This window comes from Aegilops tauschii, chromosome 5, assembly GCF_002575655.3.
Source record: "Aegilops tauschii subsp. strangulata cultivar AL8/78 chromosome 5, Aet v6.0, whole genome shotgun sequence".
NCBI classification, from domain to species: domain Eukaryota; kingdom Viridiplantae; phylum Streptophyta; class Magnoliopsida; order Poales; family Poaceae; genus Aegilops; species Aegilops tauschii.
In genome coordinates, this window is record NC_053039.3 from 88,772,418 (window position 1) to 88,791,071 (window position 18,654).

Below are 18,654 nucleotides of genomic sequence, written 5' to 3' on the forward strand. Positions count from 1 at the left end.
TGAGTTTCCTTGTGCAGCAAAGTTATTCATGGCCTGGAGAAAGGCAGCTTGATCCCAGCTCGGCGTCGCAGGTGAGGGTGGTGTCGGAAGCAGTGCCGGCGGATACGATGGTGAAGGCAGTAGGGCCGGCTGGGGACTGTAGTAGGCATTGGCCGACTGTGGTGGGGGTGGCGTCGGGAGCAGGGCCGGCTGAGGTGTGTAGTAGGCGCCGCCGTCGGTGGTGTAATGACCATAAGGAGCATACGTCGGGGCGGCGTGATAGGCATTGGCCGACTGTCGGGGGTTGAGAACCCCGGGAGCACCAGTAGGCGGCCGAAGGCCGGGTTGCTAGGCACCTGAGTATGCCGGCGGAGCACCGAGGGTGGACGGAGCGGACCAGGGCATGGGCCATGCTTGAACAAGCCCCGTCCAAGGATCATGAGGAGGCCGCCATGCAACCGCAGATGGAGCACTGGTGGGTGGTGCAGGACTCGGTGCTGGTGATGTCGTAGGCGGAACCGAACGAGTCAACGACGGCCTGTAGATAGGGTTTTTGCCGCGGTAGTTCGGACTAGGACGCCAGCCTGGGGGCGGTTGAACAGATGACGATGCGGACGGCCCGGCGGCAGGAGCCGGCATGGAAGGCGGCGCTGGTGTAGACGACAGAGGAGGACGAGCCGCAGCATGAATGACCTTGGGGCGAGAGTCCTTGCGAGCTTGTGTTTCCGCCACGAGTTGTAGCAAGGAACGAACTTCAGCGAAGGTAGGAGGGGGCCGTATCATCGGTATGAACGAGGCTTGCTTGTCAAAGTCTTCACTGAGGCCGACGACGACAATATTGATTAGCTGTGAGTCGCTAACTGTATCGCCGAATTCGCGGAGCTCATCACCAATGGTCTTAACGCGCTGGCAGAACAGGTTCACCGGGGCGTCTCCTTGCACCATATTGCGAAGCTCGGTGTGGAGAGCGTTTTTCCGAGCGTCGGTGTTGCTTTGGAAGAGCTGACGGAGGGAGTGCCAGATGTTGCCAGCGGTGGCGCCGTCGTGATCGAGCATGTTGAAGATCTCGGTGGTGATGCGGGTGTAGAACCACTGGACGATCGCGAGATCGTCTTTCAACCATTGCGGATCGTCGGGGCGGGGAAGACAGTTGGCGGCGACATGCGAGCGTAGGTTGCAGCGGCCGAGGTGGAGATCGAAGTGATGTCTACAATGGTAGTAGTTGTGGGCGGCGAGATCAAGAACTATGGGGATGTAGGGGCTGACGTCGAAGATTGTGTCAGCAAGAGATGTTGGTGCGGCGAGGATGGGTGCAGGGTAGTTTTGTGGAGCTATGGTGAGGGCCGAGAGAGAAGCGGCCGCGGCGTTGGCAGCCTTGGCGATGAGTGCGGCCCGGCGCTCGAAGTAGCCGGGCGGCGGCGGCGGCGGTGGCGTTGGCGGAGCCATACCCTAAACCCTGGGACCGGTATCTGATACCATGAAAGCTGAATAAAACTATTGCTTACTGATGATTTGGTGCGGCATACAAGAGTATATAAGAGGGTACAAATCAACTTGGGGTAGGGGTACAAAACTGACTTGAACTAGAAGTCGTATACCATAATGACTACTCTAACACACACCACTGCGCTCTAGGCACTGGGAGCCCGCCCACTTGTATATCATAAAATCTTATAATCTTTTTATGTAAGGCAAGATTGTACAACATACTTATCTTTGCTTTCCTGTAATGCCTAAAACACTATCACAGCTGACACCGAAGCACGGCACATATGCGTGTTGTGTCGTTCTCGAGGCCTTAAACCTCACCACACACTCTCTATACACGTCACGTCCATATCCCCTCGGCAGTTGGCGCCGCCTGTCTTCCCCACACCATTCCACGCCTAATTTTCCATCTCGTGGAGTCTAGGCCACCCTAGCCGATTCCACGCGCGCACGAATCCGTCCAATGTCTTCTATCCGATCGCGCCCGTTTTAGTGTGTTCCAACTTCCAAGTGTCATTGTGACCTCAAGAATCCCTTCCTTTTCAACAGTCACAGGCGCACACGTTTTGCTAGATCAACTCGTCGCCCCTCCCGTATAAAACAACCTTTGCAGGAGCTGCTCTGCTCACAACTTTCTCTTTCTCTTGCCCACTGGTTGCTCCTACTCTCTGTAGTTCTTCAGGTGTGCAAGAAAGATACACGCACGTGAGCTCTGATTGGCATGGCTGTGGAGGCGGTTCTTGAAGCGGCAACGATGAGACCGTCGCCGCCGAGCAAGGAGATGGAGGCGTCTACTAGTACCAGCGAGGAGGCGTCGGCGTTGTTGGGGCAGGCGGAGGGGTGGTCGAAGCGGAAGCGCTCGAGGCGGCCGCGCGCGCTCGACCCCAGCGAGGAGTACCTCGCGCTCTGCCTCCTCATGCTGGCGCACGGCCACCGCGACAGCGCCACTGATGCAGCGCCGGAGCAGCAGCACGGGTGCTCCGTCTGCGGCAAGGTGTTCGCGTCCTACCAGGCGCTCGGCGGCCACAAGGCCAGCCATCGGAAGCCGACAGCGGCGCCGGCTGGCGCAGCGGACCAGAAACCGCAGGCGGCGGTGGCGGCAGCTTCCTTGTCGGGGTCCGGCGAGGCCGCGGCCGGCGCCGGAGGCGGCAAGGTGCACGAGTGCAACGTGTGCAGGAAGACGTTCCCGACTGGGCAGGCGCTGGGCGGCCACAAGCGGTGCCACTACGACGGCACCATCGGCAGCGCCGCCGCGGGGCCCACGCACAAGCTGGCTGCCAAGGCGGCCGAGGCCAGCGCGACGGCGGCGAGCCGGGGCTTCGACCTGAACCTGCCGGCGCTGCCGGACATCCCGGAGCGGCGCGCGGTCACGGAAGATGGGGAGGAGGTTCTCAGCCCCGTTTCCTTCAAGAAGCCGAGGCTCATGCTCACGGCGTAAATCCACAGTTACCTGCATATACTTGGTCAAAGTTCAGGGTAGAATCTGCTGATTAATTAGTTAGTGTGCATAACTGTTTATAGCTTATTATTGGTGATGAGTGATGACCATTGATTCATTCATTCGTGTATGTAAAGTAGGAACTGTAGTCCATTGGTTTGTTCATTGTAACTTCAGGATTAGACCTAGCTAGATAGGTACGGGCTATCAGCTCGTTTAGAAGGATTGATTCTTCCATTGGTTTGTGTGTGCTTATCCATGAATAATGTATATATGTATCATTAACGAATATTAATTTCATGATCTTGTTTTTTTAACACTGATCTTGGTTAATTTGTTGGTACATTATCTTACATATGTCGACTTTGCGGTTGCTTACCATACGTGTCAGCTACGTACGTGAATAGCTCATGCACGGTCACGGTACGACCCACGTAGCCAGTTGTTTGTGTGCACACCTGGGCTAGGCTAGCAAAGCTTTGGCGCCAAAGCCAGCAGCGCACGGGTCAACACGTCGATTTCGTAGCTTAGCAAGCAAGCAAGCACCTTGCATTGCGAGGTCGTCGTAGCTTGCAAGTGTGCGTTCTCAGTCTTCAGTGACCGTACGTACGCGTCTGAAACAGCAGATCGAGAGGGAGAATGATGTGCTTATCCAGTGCAAATTGGTTTGGTTGCCGGAAGGAAAGACCAACTGAAGCGTGCTGGCCCGTGGTTAGTTAGAAGCCGACGTACGTACGGCTGAGTTAGTAGACGGCTATAACAAGCATGCATGTGTGTCAATTGATTATACTTGTTGAGTTAGACTTGGCATCGTTTGCTTGAAGAATTTTCCGCTTGTGAGAGATGAGCAGCCTCGATCGATCACCAAGACACTAACTGCGTGGCAGATGGAACGTGACCGCCGCACCAGCTCGACACTATATATCCAGTTAGCTGGAACTGTAGCTACTAGCAAACTATGAATTGTACGCATACAATTTGACAGTTCCTTAACTATAAGAACACGTACGTACTCTCTCTAGACACATGTGTGGACACGTTAACCTCCATCGCCTTTGGATAATTATGTTTTTAGGGACGAAACCATGGTTCAAAACCCACAACAAACACGCATGGATTTTTTTTTAGTCAATTACACCGGTGGTGCTTGAACTTGGCGTAAACGATCACTTTAGTGTTAGAACTTGTGGCATACATTGAACTGGTGCAATAACTTGGCTCGGTTGTGCAAATACGGTCCTAATCGCGTATGGATAGGAAGTCAACGCTGACTTGGCATGCCAGCGTGGCATGGGGCCCGCTGTCAGCGACTTGAAGTGTGTGGCCTGTTTTCTTGGCAACAAAAACCCCTCAAAAAATTTATTTCTCATAAAAAAGACCATGTTCACGTGGTAGATGTTTTTTTTCTTTTTGCTGTATGACAAGTAGGTGCTGACGTGAAAACTAAAAGAAGAAATCTTAGGCCTCTACATTCGAACACGCCAACTACTGCTAGGACGCACACCCTCATAGCCACGGCAACATCTGCTCCCGGATGTTCAACAAGTATAACAGTCGGTAATGTAGTATATAAGGGTATTTGGAAAAAGAAAAGTAGTATAAAGATGATGCATTTGGGGCTCAAATTGGCTGCAGATAGTGCGGCCCATTTTACACGCGCTAGTTCTTTTTGAAATAATTGTAAAACGTAAGTAATAAAAATAAAGTGCAAAACATTATGTGTGATAAATATTATACATACAAATGATGATTAGTACATAAAAGTTTTTAAACAGACATGTATTATATAAATTGTTTAGTAAATGCGGGCACTTAAAATGTTTAATGAATATAAAAAAGTATAGAGTTGCAGCTATATTTAAATTATTCAAACTGATGAATATAAACATTTACTAAATATTTATGAATATTCACTTCGGACTTATATTGAAAACAATTATCTAATTTAAATATTAGCACGACTGAATATTCGTATTAACATTTTAAATCTTAAACTACCTATTTTTTAATTATACAAACATCGAATTATACAAATATGCGTATGATTATTGAAATGTTTGTACAATTAAAATAACATTTATGAATTGTAATGCTAAAAATATTTGTATTTCTTATTATACAAATATTTTTATAATTTCACAAATATTATTTTACATATATATGTATATTTTTAAAATTATATGTTAACATTTTAGAAAAGTAATTTATTTTGTTAGTATGTATAATAATATTTATACTTCATGAAAATTGAAAGATTATTTTTATTAATGAGATTAGAATTTACATACCTACAAATATCTAAATAAAACAAGCAGGAGCAAATGGGCCGTACTGACGGCAGTCCATTTCAGCCCCACAAGCGCCTCTATTCGACTAAATTAACCTAACTATCCATGTTGAAGTGTTTCTAAAAAAAAAAACTATCCATGTGAAGTTGTTAATAGGTGAATGGTATAGCGGCCAAGACCAACTGTGACCTAACCAAGGGTCACACGCTCGAGAGGCCAAGCCTCCTTTTTTCTTGTTAATTTTAGTATGCCCACACGGGACCCACTGACAATAGAGTCGTAAAAAAATTGAAATGCCACCTTTCCAACGTCAATAAGGTTTTTTATGAGAAAAAAACTCTAGGAGGTTTCAAAAAAAAAACTGGCCACACTCCCTCTCTTTGCCGTCCTGACTGCGGGACCGCCATGTTGGCGCGCCTAGTCAGTGGCTCGGGCGTACACAACCGAGATTTGCACCGTATTTGCACGCTGGAGCCAAGTTATTACACTAGTTCGATGTATACCGCAAGTTCTAGCACCGAAGTGACCGTTCACGTCAAGTTCAAGCACCACCGGTGTAATTGTCTCATTTTTTTCTTTTGGAAAAGCGAATACGCATGCATGCAGCATGGAAGTCTCGTGTGCATGGCTTCACACATTTCCACGGATACTTGGCCCCGGGCAGCGCGCGAAAAGCGTGATCTTTTGATTTCTCGCCACGTTTCCCATGGAAGTTTTCGCGTGCTTCTCGCTGCTCAACACAGTTCAAGTGCTCCATCATGCATGACGGACTGGTGATGTGTCGTTGGAAGTCAACTTCATTTCTGGTAGATAGGTATCGCTTGGTTTGGTGGCCAAGTGAGCTAAGAACAGTCTAGAGCAGAGCTGCAGAGAGTGAGTCAGCCCAACAGGTAATTCAACTATTTTAGGAAGGAATGGCAGGTAGAAGCTCTGCTACGGGTCATACATGAGGACCGAAGCATAAACATCGAGAGAGACCGATCGAGGAGCAGGATTGTGGAGCAATGCTAGGCACACGGGGCCAACTGAGTGGCCAACGTGGGGACTTTGAATTGGACGTTGGGATGAGGCGGGGCCCACCGGACTGAAATTTGGGGGAGGGGGGAGGAGGTTAGGGCATCTCCAACGCTGACCCCGGTGGCCGTGTCCCGGTGGTGATGGAGCGGTCGAGTGCCTGCAGCGGCCAAGTCGGGGTCGCTGAGGTTCCAATCCAACGTGACGCCGCTTTTGGCGAATGCAGGGCGGCGGCCGGCGTTGTGGCGGTCGTACCATGCCTGCTGCCTCACCGCGTGCTCCTCGTCGGAGACGACGACCCTGCAGCCTGAGGGTCTGCCAACACCGCCGCCTCGGAGGTAGTGGAGGATGCGGCCCCGCGCCTTCGCAATCGCGGGCAGCAACTCCTCCTTGACGGCGCGGTGGTGGCGATGGGGCAGCGAGGCAGGCCCGTCATTGCGGGCATATTGGTTGTGCGGGGGCGATGTCGGCTCGTCCTTGACCCCGCGTTCGATATGGGCGCCATGGTAGTGCGGGGGCAACATCGGCTCGTTCTTGACCCAGCGTTCGATCCGGACGCCACGGTATGTAGTGCGGGGCCGACGCCGGCTCGTCCTTGATGCGACGTCCGGTCTGGACACCGCGGTTGCACTCGGGGGATGTCGGCTCGCCCTTGACCCGTCGGAGTGGGGAAGTCGGCTCGTGCTTCACGCGGTGTCGCGGCGGGGACGGCGGCTCCTCCTTGATGTGCGCCGACGATGGTGGCGACAGGCCCATGTGACGGAGCAAACACTCCGTCATTAACTCGATCCGACGAATGAATTCTTCGTCCATCACAGTGGCCTCCGAGAAGAGGCAGGGCCTCTGCGGCGTCTAGTCCGCCTCGTCACCAGAGGAGATGACGATATCCTCCTTGCCGGAGGAGCCGAGCGCCATGGATGCCGAGGGGCCAGGACAGCGTGGGTGGCGGTGCCAAGATCCGCTTGATGAGGAGCTTCCACCGCCTCTGCCTGGCGGCACGGAGAACCAGGACTTCGGCATGGCCGTTGGGCTCGGAGAGGAGGAAGGGCTCGGGGACGGTGACGGGGAGTAGGAGTGCGGCTCTGTTCGTCACCGGTGCACTGCTTAAATAGTCGCGGGCAGGCCATGCGAAGGGGCGGTCAGCCCGCTTCAATGGGGCGCAGCGGCCAAAGTTGGTTTCCCGGGATGCGGCATCTGCATTAAAGCGGTGACGCCCGAAAGGTCGCGCCCGTCAGCGCAGCCCTCCCGTCCGATCAAATCGGGGGCATCAATGCCGGCAGCTGCATGCTCTGGGTCGGCATGAATGCGGCGCGGCATTGGATGGAAAGCGCGGGAGAGACGGGTAGTTTTGTTTGGGCAGGCCAGGGTAGTCAAATGCGGGCGTGGCAGCGGTCCGGACGCTCGCAAAGATTCCTCCCCCACTGTCTCCGGTTTGCGGAAAAATACATGTCTAGACTGTCAATCGGACCGATACAGGACCATGTTGGATGGCTTCCACGATCTGGACCATGCAAACCTGTGACGCCCCCGATTCAATCGTACACTAATCATACACGCAAACGTGTACGATCAAGATCAGGGACTTACGGGAAGATATCACAACACAACTCTAAAAATAAAATAAGTCATACAAGCATCATAATACAAGCCAGGGGCCTCGAGGGCTCGAATACAAGTGCTCGATCATAGACGAGTCAGCGAAAGCAACAATATCTGAGTACAGACATAAGTTAAACAAGTTTGCCTTAAGAAGGCTAGCACAAATTGGGATAGAGATCGAAAGAGGCGCAGGCCTCCTGCCTGGGATCCTCCTAAACTACTCCTGGTCGTCGTCAGTGGCCTGCACGTAGTAGTAGGCACCTCCAGTGTAGTAGGAGTCGTCGAAGGTGGTGTCTGACTCCTGGGCTCCTGCATCTGGTTGCGACAACCAGGTAGAAGGGGAAGGGGGAAAAGAGGGAGAAAAGCAACCGTGAGTACTCATCCAAAGTACTCGCAATCAAGGATCTACACTACATATGCATGGGTATCTGTGTAAAGGGCCAATATCGGTGGACTGTACTGCAGAATGCCAGAATAAGAGGGGGATAGCTAGTCCTGTCGAAGACTATGCTTCTGGCCACCTCCATCTTGCAGCATGTTGGAGAGAGTAGATGGTAAGTTCACCAAGTAGCATCGCATAGCATAATCCTACCCGGCGATCCTCTCCTCGTTGCCCTGTTAGAGAGCGACCACCGGGTTATATCTGGCACTTGGAAGGGTGTGTTTATTAAGTATCCAGTTCTAGTTGTCATAAGGTCAAGGTACAACTCCAAGTCGTCCTGTTACCGAAGATCACGACTATTCGAATAGATAAACTTCCCTGCAGGGGTGCACCACATAACCCAACACGCTCGATCCCATTTGGCCGGACACACTTTCCTGGGTCATGCCCGGCCTCGGAAGATCAACATGTCACAGCCCTACCTAGGCACAACAGAGAGGTCAGCACGCCGGTCTAAATCCTATGGCGCAGGGGTCTGGGCCCATCGCCCATTGCACACCTCCACGTTGCGAGGGCGACCGGAAGCAGACCTAGCCTAGCAGGCGTTCCAGTCCAATCCGGCGCGCGCCGCTCAGTCGCTGACGTCACAAAGGCTTCGGCTAATACCACGACGTCGAGTGCCCATATCTTTCCCGCGTAGTTGGTTAGTGCGTATAGGCCAGTGGCCAGACTCAGATCAAATACCAAGATCTCGTTAAGCGTGTTAAGTATCCGCGAACGCCGACCAGGGCCAGGACCACCTCTCTCCTAGGTGGTCTCAACCTGCCTTGTCGCTCCGCCACAAAGTAACAGTCGGGGGCCGTCGGGAACCCAGGCCCACCTCTACCGGGATGGAGCCACCTGCCCCTTCAGCCCCCATCTCCGAACAGTATCATAAGTAATGTAACAGTATAAAGTATATAGCATATGCCCGTGATCACCTCCCGAGTGATCACGGCCCAGTAGTATAGCATGGCAGACGGACAAGAGTGTAGGGTCACTGATGGAACACTAGCATCCTATACTAAGCAGTTAGGATTGCAGGTAAGGGTAACAACTGTAGCAACAATGACAGGCTATGCAGCAGAATAGGATTAACGGAAAGCAGTAACAAGCTACACTACACTAATGCAAGCAGTATAGAGAAGAATAGGCGATATCTGGTGATCAGGGGGGCTTGCCTGGTTGCTTTGGCAAGAAGGGTTCGTCGTCGATGTAGTCGATCACAGGGGTACCGGCAGCGGTCTCGGGGTCTACCGGAAAGAAGTAACGGAGGGGAACACAATAAATAACAGAGCAATCAAAGCATCACAAAGCATAACATGGCAATACGCGGTGCCAAGGGTGATCTAACGCGGGGATAGGTGATACCGGCGAAGGGGGGAAACATTCGGGAAAGTATCCCCGGTGTTTCGTGTTTTCGGACAGATGAACCGGAGGGGGAAGGTTGCAGGTTTGCTATGCTAGGGACGCGTGGCAGACGAAGGGGCTACGTATCCGGATTAGTCTCGTCGTTCTGAGCAACTTTCATGTACAAGGTTTTTCCATCCGAGTTACGGTTTATTTTATATTAATTTTAAAAGATTTAAATAATTTTTAGCATTTATTTAATCATTTTAATTCAACATTATCCAGAATAGCGTCTGGTGATGTCAACATGATGCAATGCTGAGGTCATCAGTCCACAGTGCGGTTGACTTGGTCAACTAACGTGTGGGTCCCGGTTGTCATAGACTGTTAGCTAATTAACCTAGTTAATTAGTTTAATCTAAACAGATTAATTACGTTAAGCTAAATAATTAAGTTAATTAATTCATTTATTAATTAATTTAATTAGTATTTACTATATTTTTTAATTCTTTTTTTTGTTCCAGGGGCTAGGCCCCGCGTGCAGTGGCACAGAGGCCTTAGCGGGCGGTGGGCGCGGGCATGCGCCCATGGCCACCAGGGGAGCGAACTGCGCCAGGAGGGAGGGCGCGGTTCGGCGTGCGACGAGCATGTCGCGGACGCGGGCGGCAGGCGGTGGAGCTGCGAGGCCCACGAGCAGCAGCGAGCCAGGGCACACGCGTGTGCGTGAGCGAGGCCCGGTGTGGCAGAGTGCGCGCACGAGCGCGGTGACCACGGAGGAGGGGTAGAGAGGGAGCACGGGAGGTGCTCACGTTCGTCGTGAGAAGGGAGGCGGCGAGGCTTGATGGAGCCGTTGGGGAAGAGGACGGGGAGGACGTCCGACGGCGAAGCGACGTCGACGAGGTAGAGGCGGTGGGGTGGCGCCGGCGAGGTGACGCCGCGGAGGAGGACGGAGGCGCGGCGGGGCGGGCCACGGGCGACGTCCGGGCTGCCGGCGACGAGGGCGGCGGGGCCATGGCACGCGACGGCAGCGGGGGGGTCGGTTGCCCCCCGATCCAGATCCACTCAGGGGCGGGGTGGGGAAGACGAGAGGGATCGTGGGAGTGGGGGTTGTGGGGGTGTGCGCTAGGTCACAGGGGAAGTGGGGAATAAGGGAGGCGGGGTGGGCCGGCCAGGGGGAAGTGGTAGCACTGTTGGGCCGAACGGCCCAGGGGAGGGGGTCTTCCTTCGTTCTTTTTATTTTTGCTTTGTTCTTTTGTTTTACTTTTCTTGTAATGTTTTCCTTTTATTAATTTTCATTTACTTCTAATCGGTTTTATTTTAGTATCAATAAAAATACAAAAGTGGCAGCTAAAATATGGTTACAATTTATGCCGCTGCCACAAACAGTTGAGCACTGAAATAAAATAGTTTTGAAATTGTTTCTTATTTTTTAAAGCATTTGAATAACTGTTTTGCCACAGTTTATTTATTATAGTGCATTTTAACACTTCATAAAAGTGTGGTTTCTCCATCGATATCACATACGATTTTTTTTTCATATGTAGAACTTTAGTTTTGACATTTGAAAACTTTTGTTGTTTGCCTTCTTTTTGAATTTGATTTTGAATTGGTTTTGAATCAACGTGAGTTTACCAATAGTAAGCGAGGTGACGTGGCATCATTAACGTGGAATTACTGTAGCCTAATTATCTGGGCGTCACAAAACCAGACTTATGTAGGCAGTTTGAGGGTCGGCATCGAAAATACCCTTAGTTGAATTTCCGTCCGGGAGGCGGAACTGAGGCCCCAAGCAAATATTGTCCCCGCATGCTAAAGTTCAAGGACTCAAATAGCCAGGAAACTTCAGATTTTTAAGGCATCCGGAAAATGCTTTATTTCCATAAAACTTCCAATCTATTCCTCTTCAATCATTGCAATACAACAAACACCAGAAATAATAAAAATTACACCTAGGTCCGTAGACCATCTAGCGACGACTACAAGCACTGAAGCGAGCCGAAGGCGCGCCGCCATCATCGCCCCTCCCTCGTCGGAGCCGAGCAAAACTTGTTGTAGTAGACAGTTGGGAAGTCATCGTGCTAAGGCCCCATAGGACCAGCGCAGCAGAACAACAACCGCCGCCGATGAACGTAGATTGGAGCGATCCAACCTGAAGAAACACAAATGTAGACGAACTACGACTAGATCCGAGCAAATCGACCAAGGACAGACCTGCCCGAGACACATCCACAAGCCCACCGACGATGCTAGACACCACCGGAACGGGGCTAGGCGGGGAAGACCTTATTCCATCTTCAGGGAGCCGCCGCCGTCTCGTCTTCCTGAGCAGGACACAAACCCTGACAAAACTCGAAGAAACATCTAAAAATGAAGCCCTCCCGCCGGCAAGGGCCGGGATCCACCGCGCCGCCATGGTCCTAAGGCCACCGGAGACGAGGTGGACCGGCGGTGCAGCCGATGAGAGGCAAAGGAACCCTAGGCTTTTCTTGGGGAGGAGGCCGGTAGATCTGACACAGCAGGTTGCGATAGCGAATGCTCTTAAAACCATCGAATCACAATCGAACGGATGACATTTTTTCTACATATCATGGCATTTTTTTTCTGCCATTCTTTTGCTCCGAAAGGGCTAGCGAGATACCATCTTGTTATATCATATCATGATTGTGTTTGAGAATGTGTTGTCATCCGAGATTTATTATTATTGCTCGCTAGTTGATTGTGCTATTGATATGAGTAAAAGTGAGACCTAAATGTTATTGTGAATATTGTTAGTTCATAATCTTTTTTGAAAACTTGAATGATGGCTTTAATATTTGCAACAACAAGATCAAACAGAGTTTGTAAAAGTTTTTCTTTATCACTTTCAGTTTGTCAACTAAATTGCTTGAGGACAAGCAATGGGTTATGCTTGGGGGAGTTGATACGTCTCCATCGTATCTACTTTTCCAAACTCTTTTGCCCTTGTTTTGAACTCTAACTTGCATGATTTGAATGGAACTAACACGGACTGACGCTGTTTTCAGCAGAATTGCCATGGTGTTATTTTTGTGCGGAAATAAAAGTTCTCGGAATGACCTGAAACTTCACGGAGAACAGTTTTGGAATAAATAAAAAATATTGGAGAAAGAATCAACCGAAGGGGGTCCACACCCTATCCACAAGGGTGGAGGGCGCGCCCACCCCCTGGGGCGCGCCCTTCGTCCTTGTGGGCCCCGTGGACCTCCATCGACCTCAGCTCCAACTCCATATATTCACGTTCGGGGAGAAAAAAACAAGAGAGAAGGATTCATCACGTTTTACGATACGGAGCCGCCGCCACCTCCTGTTCTTCCTCGGGAGGGCAGATCTATAGTCCGTCTTGGGCTCCGGAGAGGGGAAATCATCGCCATCGTCATCATCAACCATCCTCTATCGCCAATTTCATGATGCTCACCGCCGTGCGTGAGTAATCCCATCGTAGTCTTGGTGGACGTTGATGGGTTGGATGATATTTACCATGTAATCGAGTTAGTTTTGTTAGGGTTTGATTCCTAGTATCCACTATGTTTTAAGATTGATGTTGCTATAACTTTGCTATGCCTAATGCTTGTCACTAGGGCCCGAGTGCCATGATTTCAGATTTGAACCTATTATGTTTTCATGAATATATTTGTGTTCTTGATCCTATCTTGCAAGTTATAGTCACCTACTACGTGTTATGATCCAGCAACCCCAGAGTGACAATAGTCGGGACACTTCCCGGTGATGACCGTAGTTTGAGAGTTCATGTATTCACTAAGTGCTAATGATTTTGTCCGGTACTATATTTAAAAGGAGGCCTTAATATCCCTTAGTTTCCAATAGGACCCCGCTGCCACGGGAGGGTAGGACAAAAGATGTCATGCAAGTTCTTTTCCATAAGCACGTATGACTATATTCAGAATATATGCCTACATTATATTGATGAATTGGAGCTAGTTCTGTGTCACCCTATGTTATAACTGTTGCATGATGAATGCCATCCGACATAATTATCCATCATTGATCCATTGCCTATGAGCTCGTTTCATATTGATCTTTGCTTCGCTACTTTTCGGTTGCCACTATTACGATTGCTACAAAATTACTACTGTTACTTTTGCCACTGTTACCGTTACTTCCAAACTACTTTGCTACTAAATACTTTGCTGCAGATATTAAGTCTTTCAGGTGTAGTTGAATTGACAACTCAGCTGCTAATACTTGAGAATATTCTTTGGCTCCCCTTGTGTCGAATCAATAAATTTGGGTTGAATACTCTATCCTCGAAAATTGTTGTGATCCCCTATACTTGTGGGATATCAATCGTAGGCGCGAAAGTTTTTGTTTTCTACTACGTTCCCCAACAGTGGCATGATGAGCAGTTTTGTTAGTAGATGCAGGTTGCGATCTAGATCACATGCGACTACGAGGGTTAATGTTCCTTCTATGCTTCCCTCGAGTGTTGCTTCGATTCAGTTCATCGACGACGTGGTGTCACTTCTTACAAGTTTCTGACAAACGATTGGCTCTGGTTGTCGACGATCTGCTAAAAGTTCCTTGGGCTTCACTATAGTTGAGAATAGTCAACCGTCACGTACACAAAAGTGTGCCAAAGATGGATGGTCTTCTAGGGGGTCACGCGTATTGAAGAAGTTCATTGTAGGGCTAGAGATTTTAGTTAAGTCACTTGTTTCACATACCCCGAAACTTAATCAAGCATCAAGAATCATCACCTAAATTGTGGGTGTAGGTAGCTAGTATTACCTGTTAAAACTAGTTAACTGCGTAATTACAATTTTGCTAAAATTGATTAGAGGACGTCTAACTTGGTTTTATAGGGTATGCATATGATGTGGTATAGTCTTCGTCATGATAATGAGTTTATGTATGAGATGGTTATTGATGACCCACAAGTATAGGGGATCTATCGTATTCCTTTCGATAAGTAAGAGTGTCGAACCCAACGAGGAGCAGAAGGAAATGATAGGCGGTTTTCAGCAAGGTATTCTCTGCAAGCACTAAAATTATAGGTAACAGATAGTTTTGTGATAAGGTAATTTGTAACGAGCAACAAGTAACAAAAGTAAATAAAGTGCAGCAAGGTGGTCCAATCCTTTTTGTAGCAAAGGACAAGCCTGGACAATTTCTTATATAGACGAAAGCGCTCCCGAGGACACATGGGAATTATCGTCAAGCTAGTTTTCATCACATTCATATGATTCGCGTTCGGCACTTTGATAATTTGATATGTGGGTGGACCGATGCTTGGGTGCTGTCCTTAATTGGACAAGCATCCCACTTATGATTAACTCCTATTGCAAGCATCCGCAACTACAAAAGAAGTATTAAGGTAAACCTAACCATAGCATGAAACATATGGATCCAAATCAACCACTTATGAAGCAACGCATAAACTAGGGTTTAAGCTTCTGTCACTCTAGCAACCCATCATCTACTTATTACTTCCCAATACCTTCCTCTAGGCCCAAATAATGGTGAAGTGTCATGTAGTCGACGTTCACATGACACCACTAGAGGAGAGACAACATACATCTCATAAAAATATCGAACGAATACCAAATTCACATGACTACTAATAGCAAGACTTTTCCCATGTCCTCAGGAACAAACGTAACTACTCACAAAGCATATTCATGTTCATAATCCGAGGGGTATTAATATGCATAAAGGATCTGAACATATGATCTTTCACCAAATAAATAAACTAGCATCAACTACAAGGAGTAATCAACACTACTAGCAACCTACAAGTACCAATCTCAGACTTAGAGACAAGAATTGGATACAAGAGATGAACTAGGGTTTGAGAGGAGATGGTGTTGGTGAAGATGTTGATGGAGATTAGCCCTCTCCCGATGAGAGGAGCGTTGGTGATGACGATGGCGATGATTTCCCCCTCCCGGAGGGAAGTGTCCCCGGCAGAACAGCTCCGCCAGAGCCCTAGATTGGTTCCGCCAAGGTTCCGCCTCGTGGCGGCGGAGTCTCGTCCTGAAAGCTTGCTTATGATTTTTCTTCGGACGAAAGACTTCATATAGTAGAAGATGGGAACCGGAGGGCCACCAGGGGGCCCACGAGGCAGGGGGCGCGCCCCCACCCTCGTGCCCAGGGTGTGGGTCCCCTCTGGTATTTTCTTCGCTCAGTATTTTTTTTATTTCTAAAAATAACTTCCGTGGAGTTTCAGGACTTTTGGAGTTGTGCAGAATAGATCTTTAATATTTGCTCCTTTTCCAGCCCAGAATTTCGGCTGTTGGCATTCTCCCTCTTTATGTAAACCTTGTAAAATAAGAGAGAATAGGCATAAGTATTGTGACATAATGTGTAATAACAGCCCATAATGCAATAAATATCGATATAAAAGCATGATGCAAAATGGACGTATCAACTCCCCCAAGCTTAGACCTCGCTTGTCCTCAAGCGGAAGCCGATAACGATAAATATGTCCACATGTTTAGAGGTAGAGGTGTCGATAAAATAAAATACGGACATGAGGGCACCATGATCATTCTTATGACAGCAACATATATGGATATTGTCATATGATTTCTTATGCTCAGGTAATAATCTATTCACAATGTCAAGTATGAATCAGAAACTATATTGAGAACTAACAAACTATAGTCTCAGTCATTGAGGCAATTGCAATTTATCATAACATCAGAAAGAGTCTATGTAAGAGCTTTTCAGCAATTTCACATACTCAACTATCATTTAGTCTTTCACAATTGCTAACACTCATGCGATACTTATGGTTACGGAGTTTTAATCGGACACAGAGAAAGATACGGGCTTATAGTTTCGCCTCCCAACCTTTTACCTCAAGGGTAATGTCAACAATAATAGTTCATGCTAACTTACATCCAATTGGATATATTTATCAGGATCTTTCCAACACACTGTGCTAGCCAAAGGATAGAATGAAAAAGAGGAAAGGTGAAGATCACCATGACTCTTGCATAAGGGTAAGAGATAAAAGTAAAAGATTGGCCCTTCGCAGAGGGAAGCAGAGGTTGTCATGCGCTTTCATGGTTGGATGCACGAAATCTTAATGCAAAAGAACGTCACTTTATATTGCCACTTGTGATGTGGACCTTTATTATGCAGTCCGTCACTTTTATTTCTTCCACATCACAAGATCGTATAAAGCTTATTTTCTCCCACACTAATAAGTCATACATATTTAGAGAGCAATTTTTATTGCTTGCACCGATGACAACTTACTTGAAGGATCTTACTCAATCCATAGGTAGATATGGTGGACTCTTATGGCAAAACTGGGTTTAAGGGTATTTGGAAGCACAAGTAGTATCTCTACTTAGTGCAAAGAATTTGGCTAGCATGAGGGGGAAAGGCAAGCTCAACATGTTGGATGATCCATGACAATATACTTTATTTCAGACGTAAGGAAACATAACCCATTATGTTGTCTTCCTTGTCCAACATCAACTCTTTAGCATGTCATATTTTAATGAGTGCTCAAAATCATAAAAGATGTCCAAGATAGTATATTTATATGTGAAACCTCTCTTTTTTATTACTTCCTATTAATTGCAACGATGGCCAAAGCTATGTTTGTCAACTCTCAACAACTTTTAATCATCATACTCTTTCTATGTGAAGTCATTACTCTCCATAAGATCAATATGATCCCTTTTTATTCCATTTTATTCTTTCTCTTTTCTTTTATCCCCTCAAGATCATAGCAAAATAATCAAGCCCTTGACTCAACACTAATCTTTACTATATAGCTCACGGACTCGATTACATAAAGGGATCATAAAGCAAAACTCATAACTAGATCATACCAAAAACTTTATTCTACTAGATCAAGATACTACTAAAAGGATCGAACTAACAAAAACGGTAAAGATAGGAGTGTGATGGTGATACGATATCGGGGCACCTCCCCCAAGCTTGGCAGTTGCCAAGGGGAGTGCCCATACCCATGTGACTATATCTCCTTTGCTGGTGAAGAAGATGGTGGAGTTGTTGATGATGTGGGCTTGTCATCCATCTTCCAAGGCATAGGCTCACCATCATAGAAGGATGATCGAGTCTCCGGGATCCTCAAATCTGTAGCCAAACTCATCCTCTTGAATCTATATTCATACTCACAGTTTTGGTTTTGCAGGTCATAGATTTGGGCTTGGAGGTGCTCGATCTTCTCGTGAAGCTTGAAGATGGTCTCCCCAATGTTCTTGGCATCCAGCTTGTGGTTGTTGGTGAACTCCGCGATCATCATGTGGTTGGCGTTGATTCCATGTTCCACCATCCCCTGGCACTTGAAAACTTGTTGCTCCACTGCTTCGAGCCTCGTCTCCACGCTTCCGGTCCTCCTTGGTCCCTCAACATCGCGGATGTGCAGCAACCCATCACGCATCCCAATGGTTTGAGGGTGTCGCAACACCTCCGCGAGGTAAGGGTTGATGACCTTCTCGAAGAACTTGTCCTTGGGGGCGCTTGGAGACGTCATGATGATCTAGATCTGTCAGAAAAACAGCTCGAAACGAAAACAGAGGATATTTGCGTGATACAGGAGTCAAAACCTTCGGAAGATTATATAATGAATTTTTACTGACCAAAATATGTATCATGCAAGAAAACGGAGTCCGGAGAGCACACGAGGTGCCCACGAGGTAGGGGGCGCGCCCAGGGGGGTAGGGCGCGCCCTCCACCCTCGTGGAGGCCTCGTGTCCTTCCCAGAGTGCTTATTATTTTCCTATTTTTCTAAATATTCCAAAACTAAGAAAAATTGCCATTAGAACTGTTTTGGAGTCGGTTTACTTATGGTACCACATACCTATTCCTTTTTGGAGTCTGAAACGTTCTGGAAAGTGTCCCTTATGTATTCCTCCGGGGTTACGGTTTCAATAATATTAGTTTCAACGTTTATAGGATTACCTCAGATATAATGTTTGATTCTTTGACCGTTCACCACCTTCGGATTTGTGCCTTCGAAGTTGTTGATTTTTATGGCACCGGAACGATAGACCTCCTCGATAACGTAAGGACCTTCCCATTTAGAGAGAAGTTTTCCTGCCAAAAATCTTAAATGAAAG

The 18,654-nt window shown here is 48.1% G+C and overlaps 1 protein-coding gene across 1 annotated transcript; it reads left to right on the top strand.

The window, feature by feature from the left end:
* Window positions 1–1,974: 1,974 nt before the first annotated feature.
* LOC109735256 (zinc finger protein 1) lies at window positions 1,975–3,222 on the top strand. Its single transcript, XM_020294460.4, has one exon. It carries the CDS (start codon window positions 2,189–2,191, stop codon window positions 2,903–2,905), a length of 717 nt encoding a protein of 238 aa, XP_020150049.1. The 5' UTR covers window positions 1,975–2,188; the 3' UTR covers window positions 2,906–3,222.
* Window positions 3,223–18,654: the final 15,432 nt, after the last annotated feature.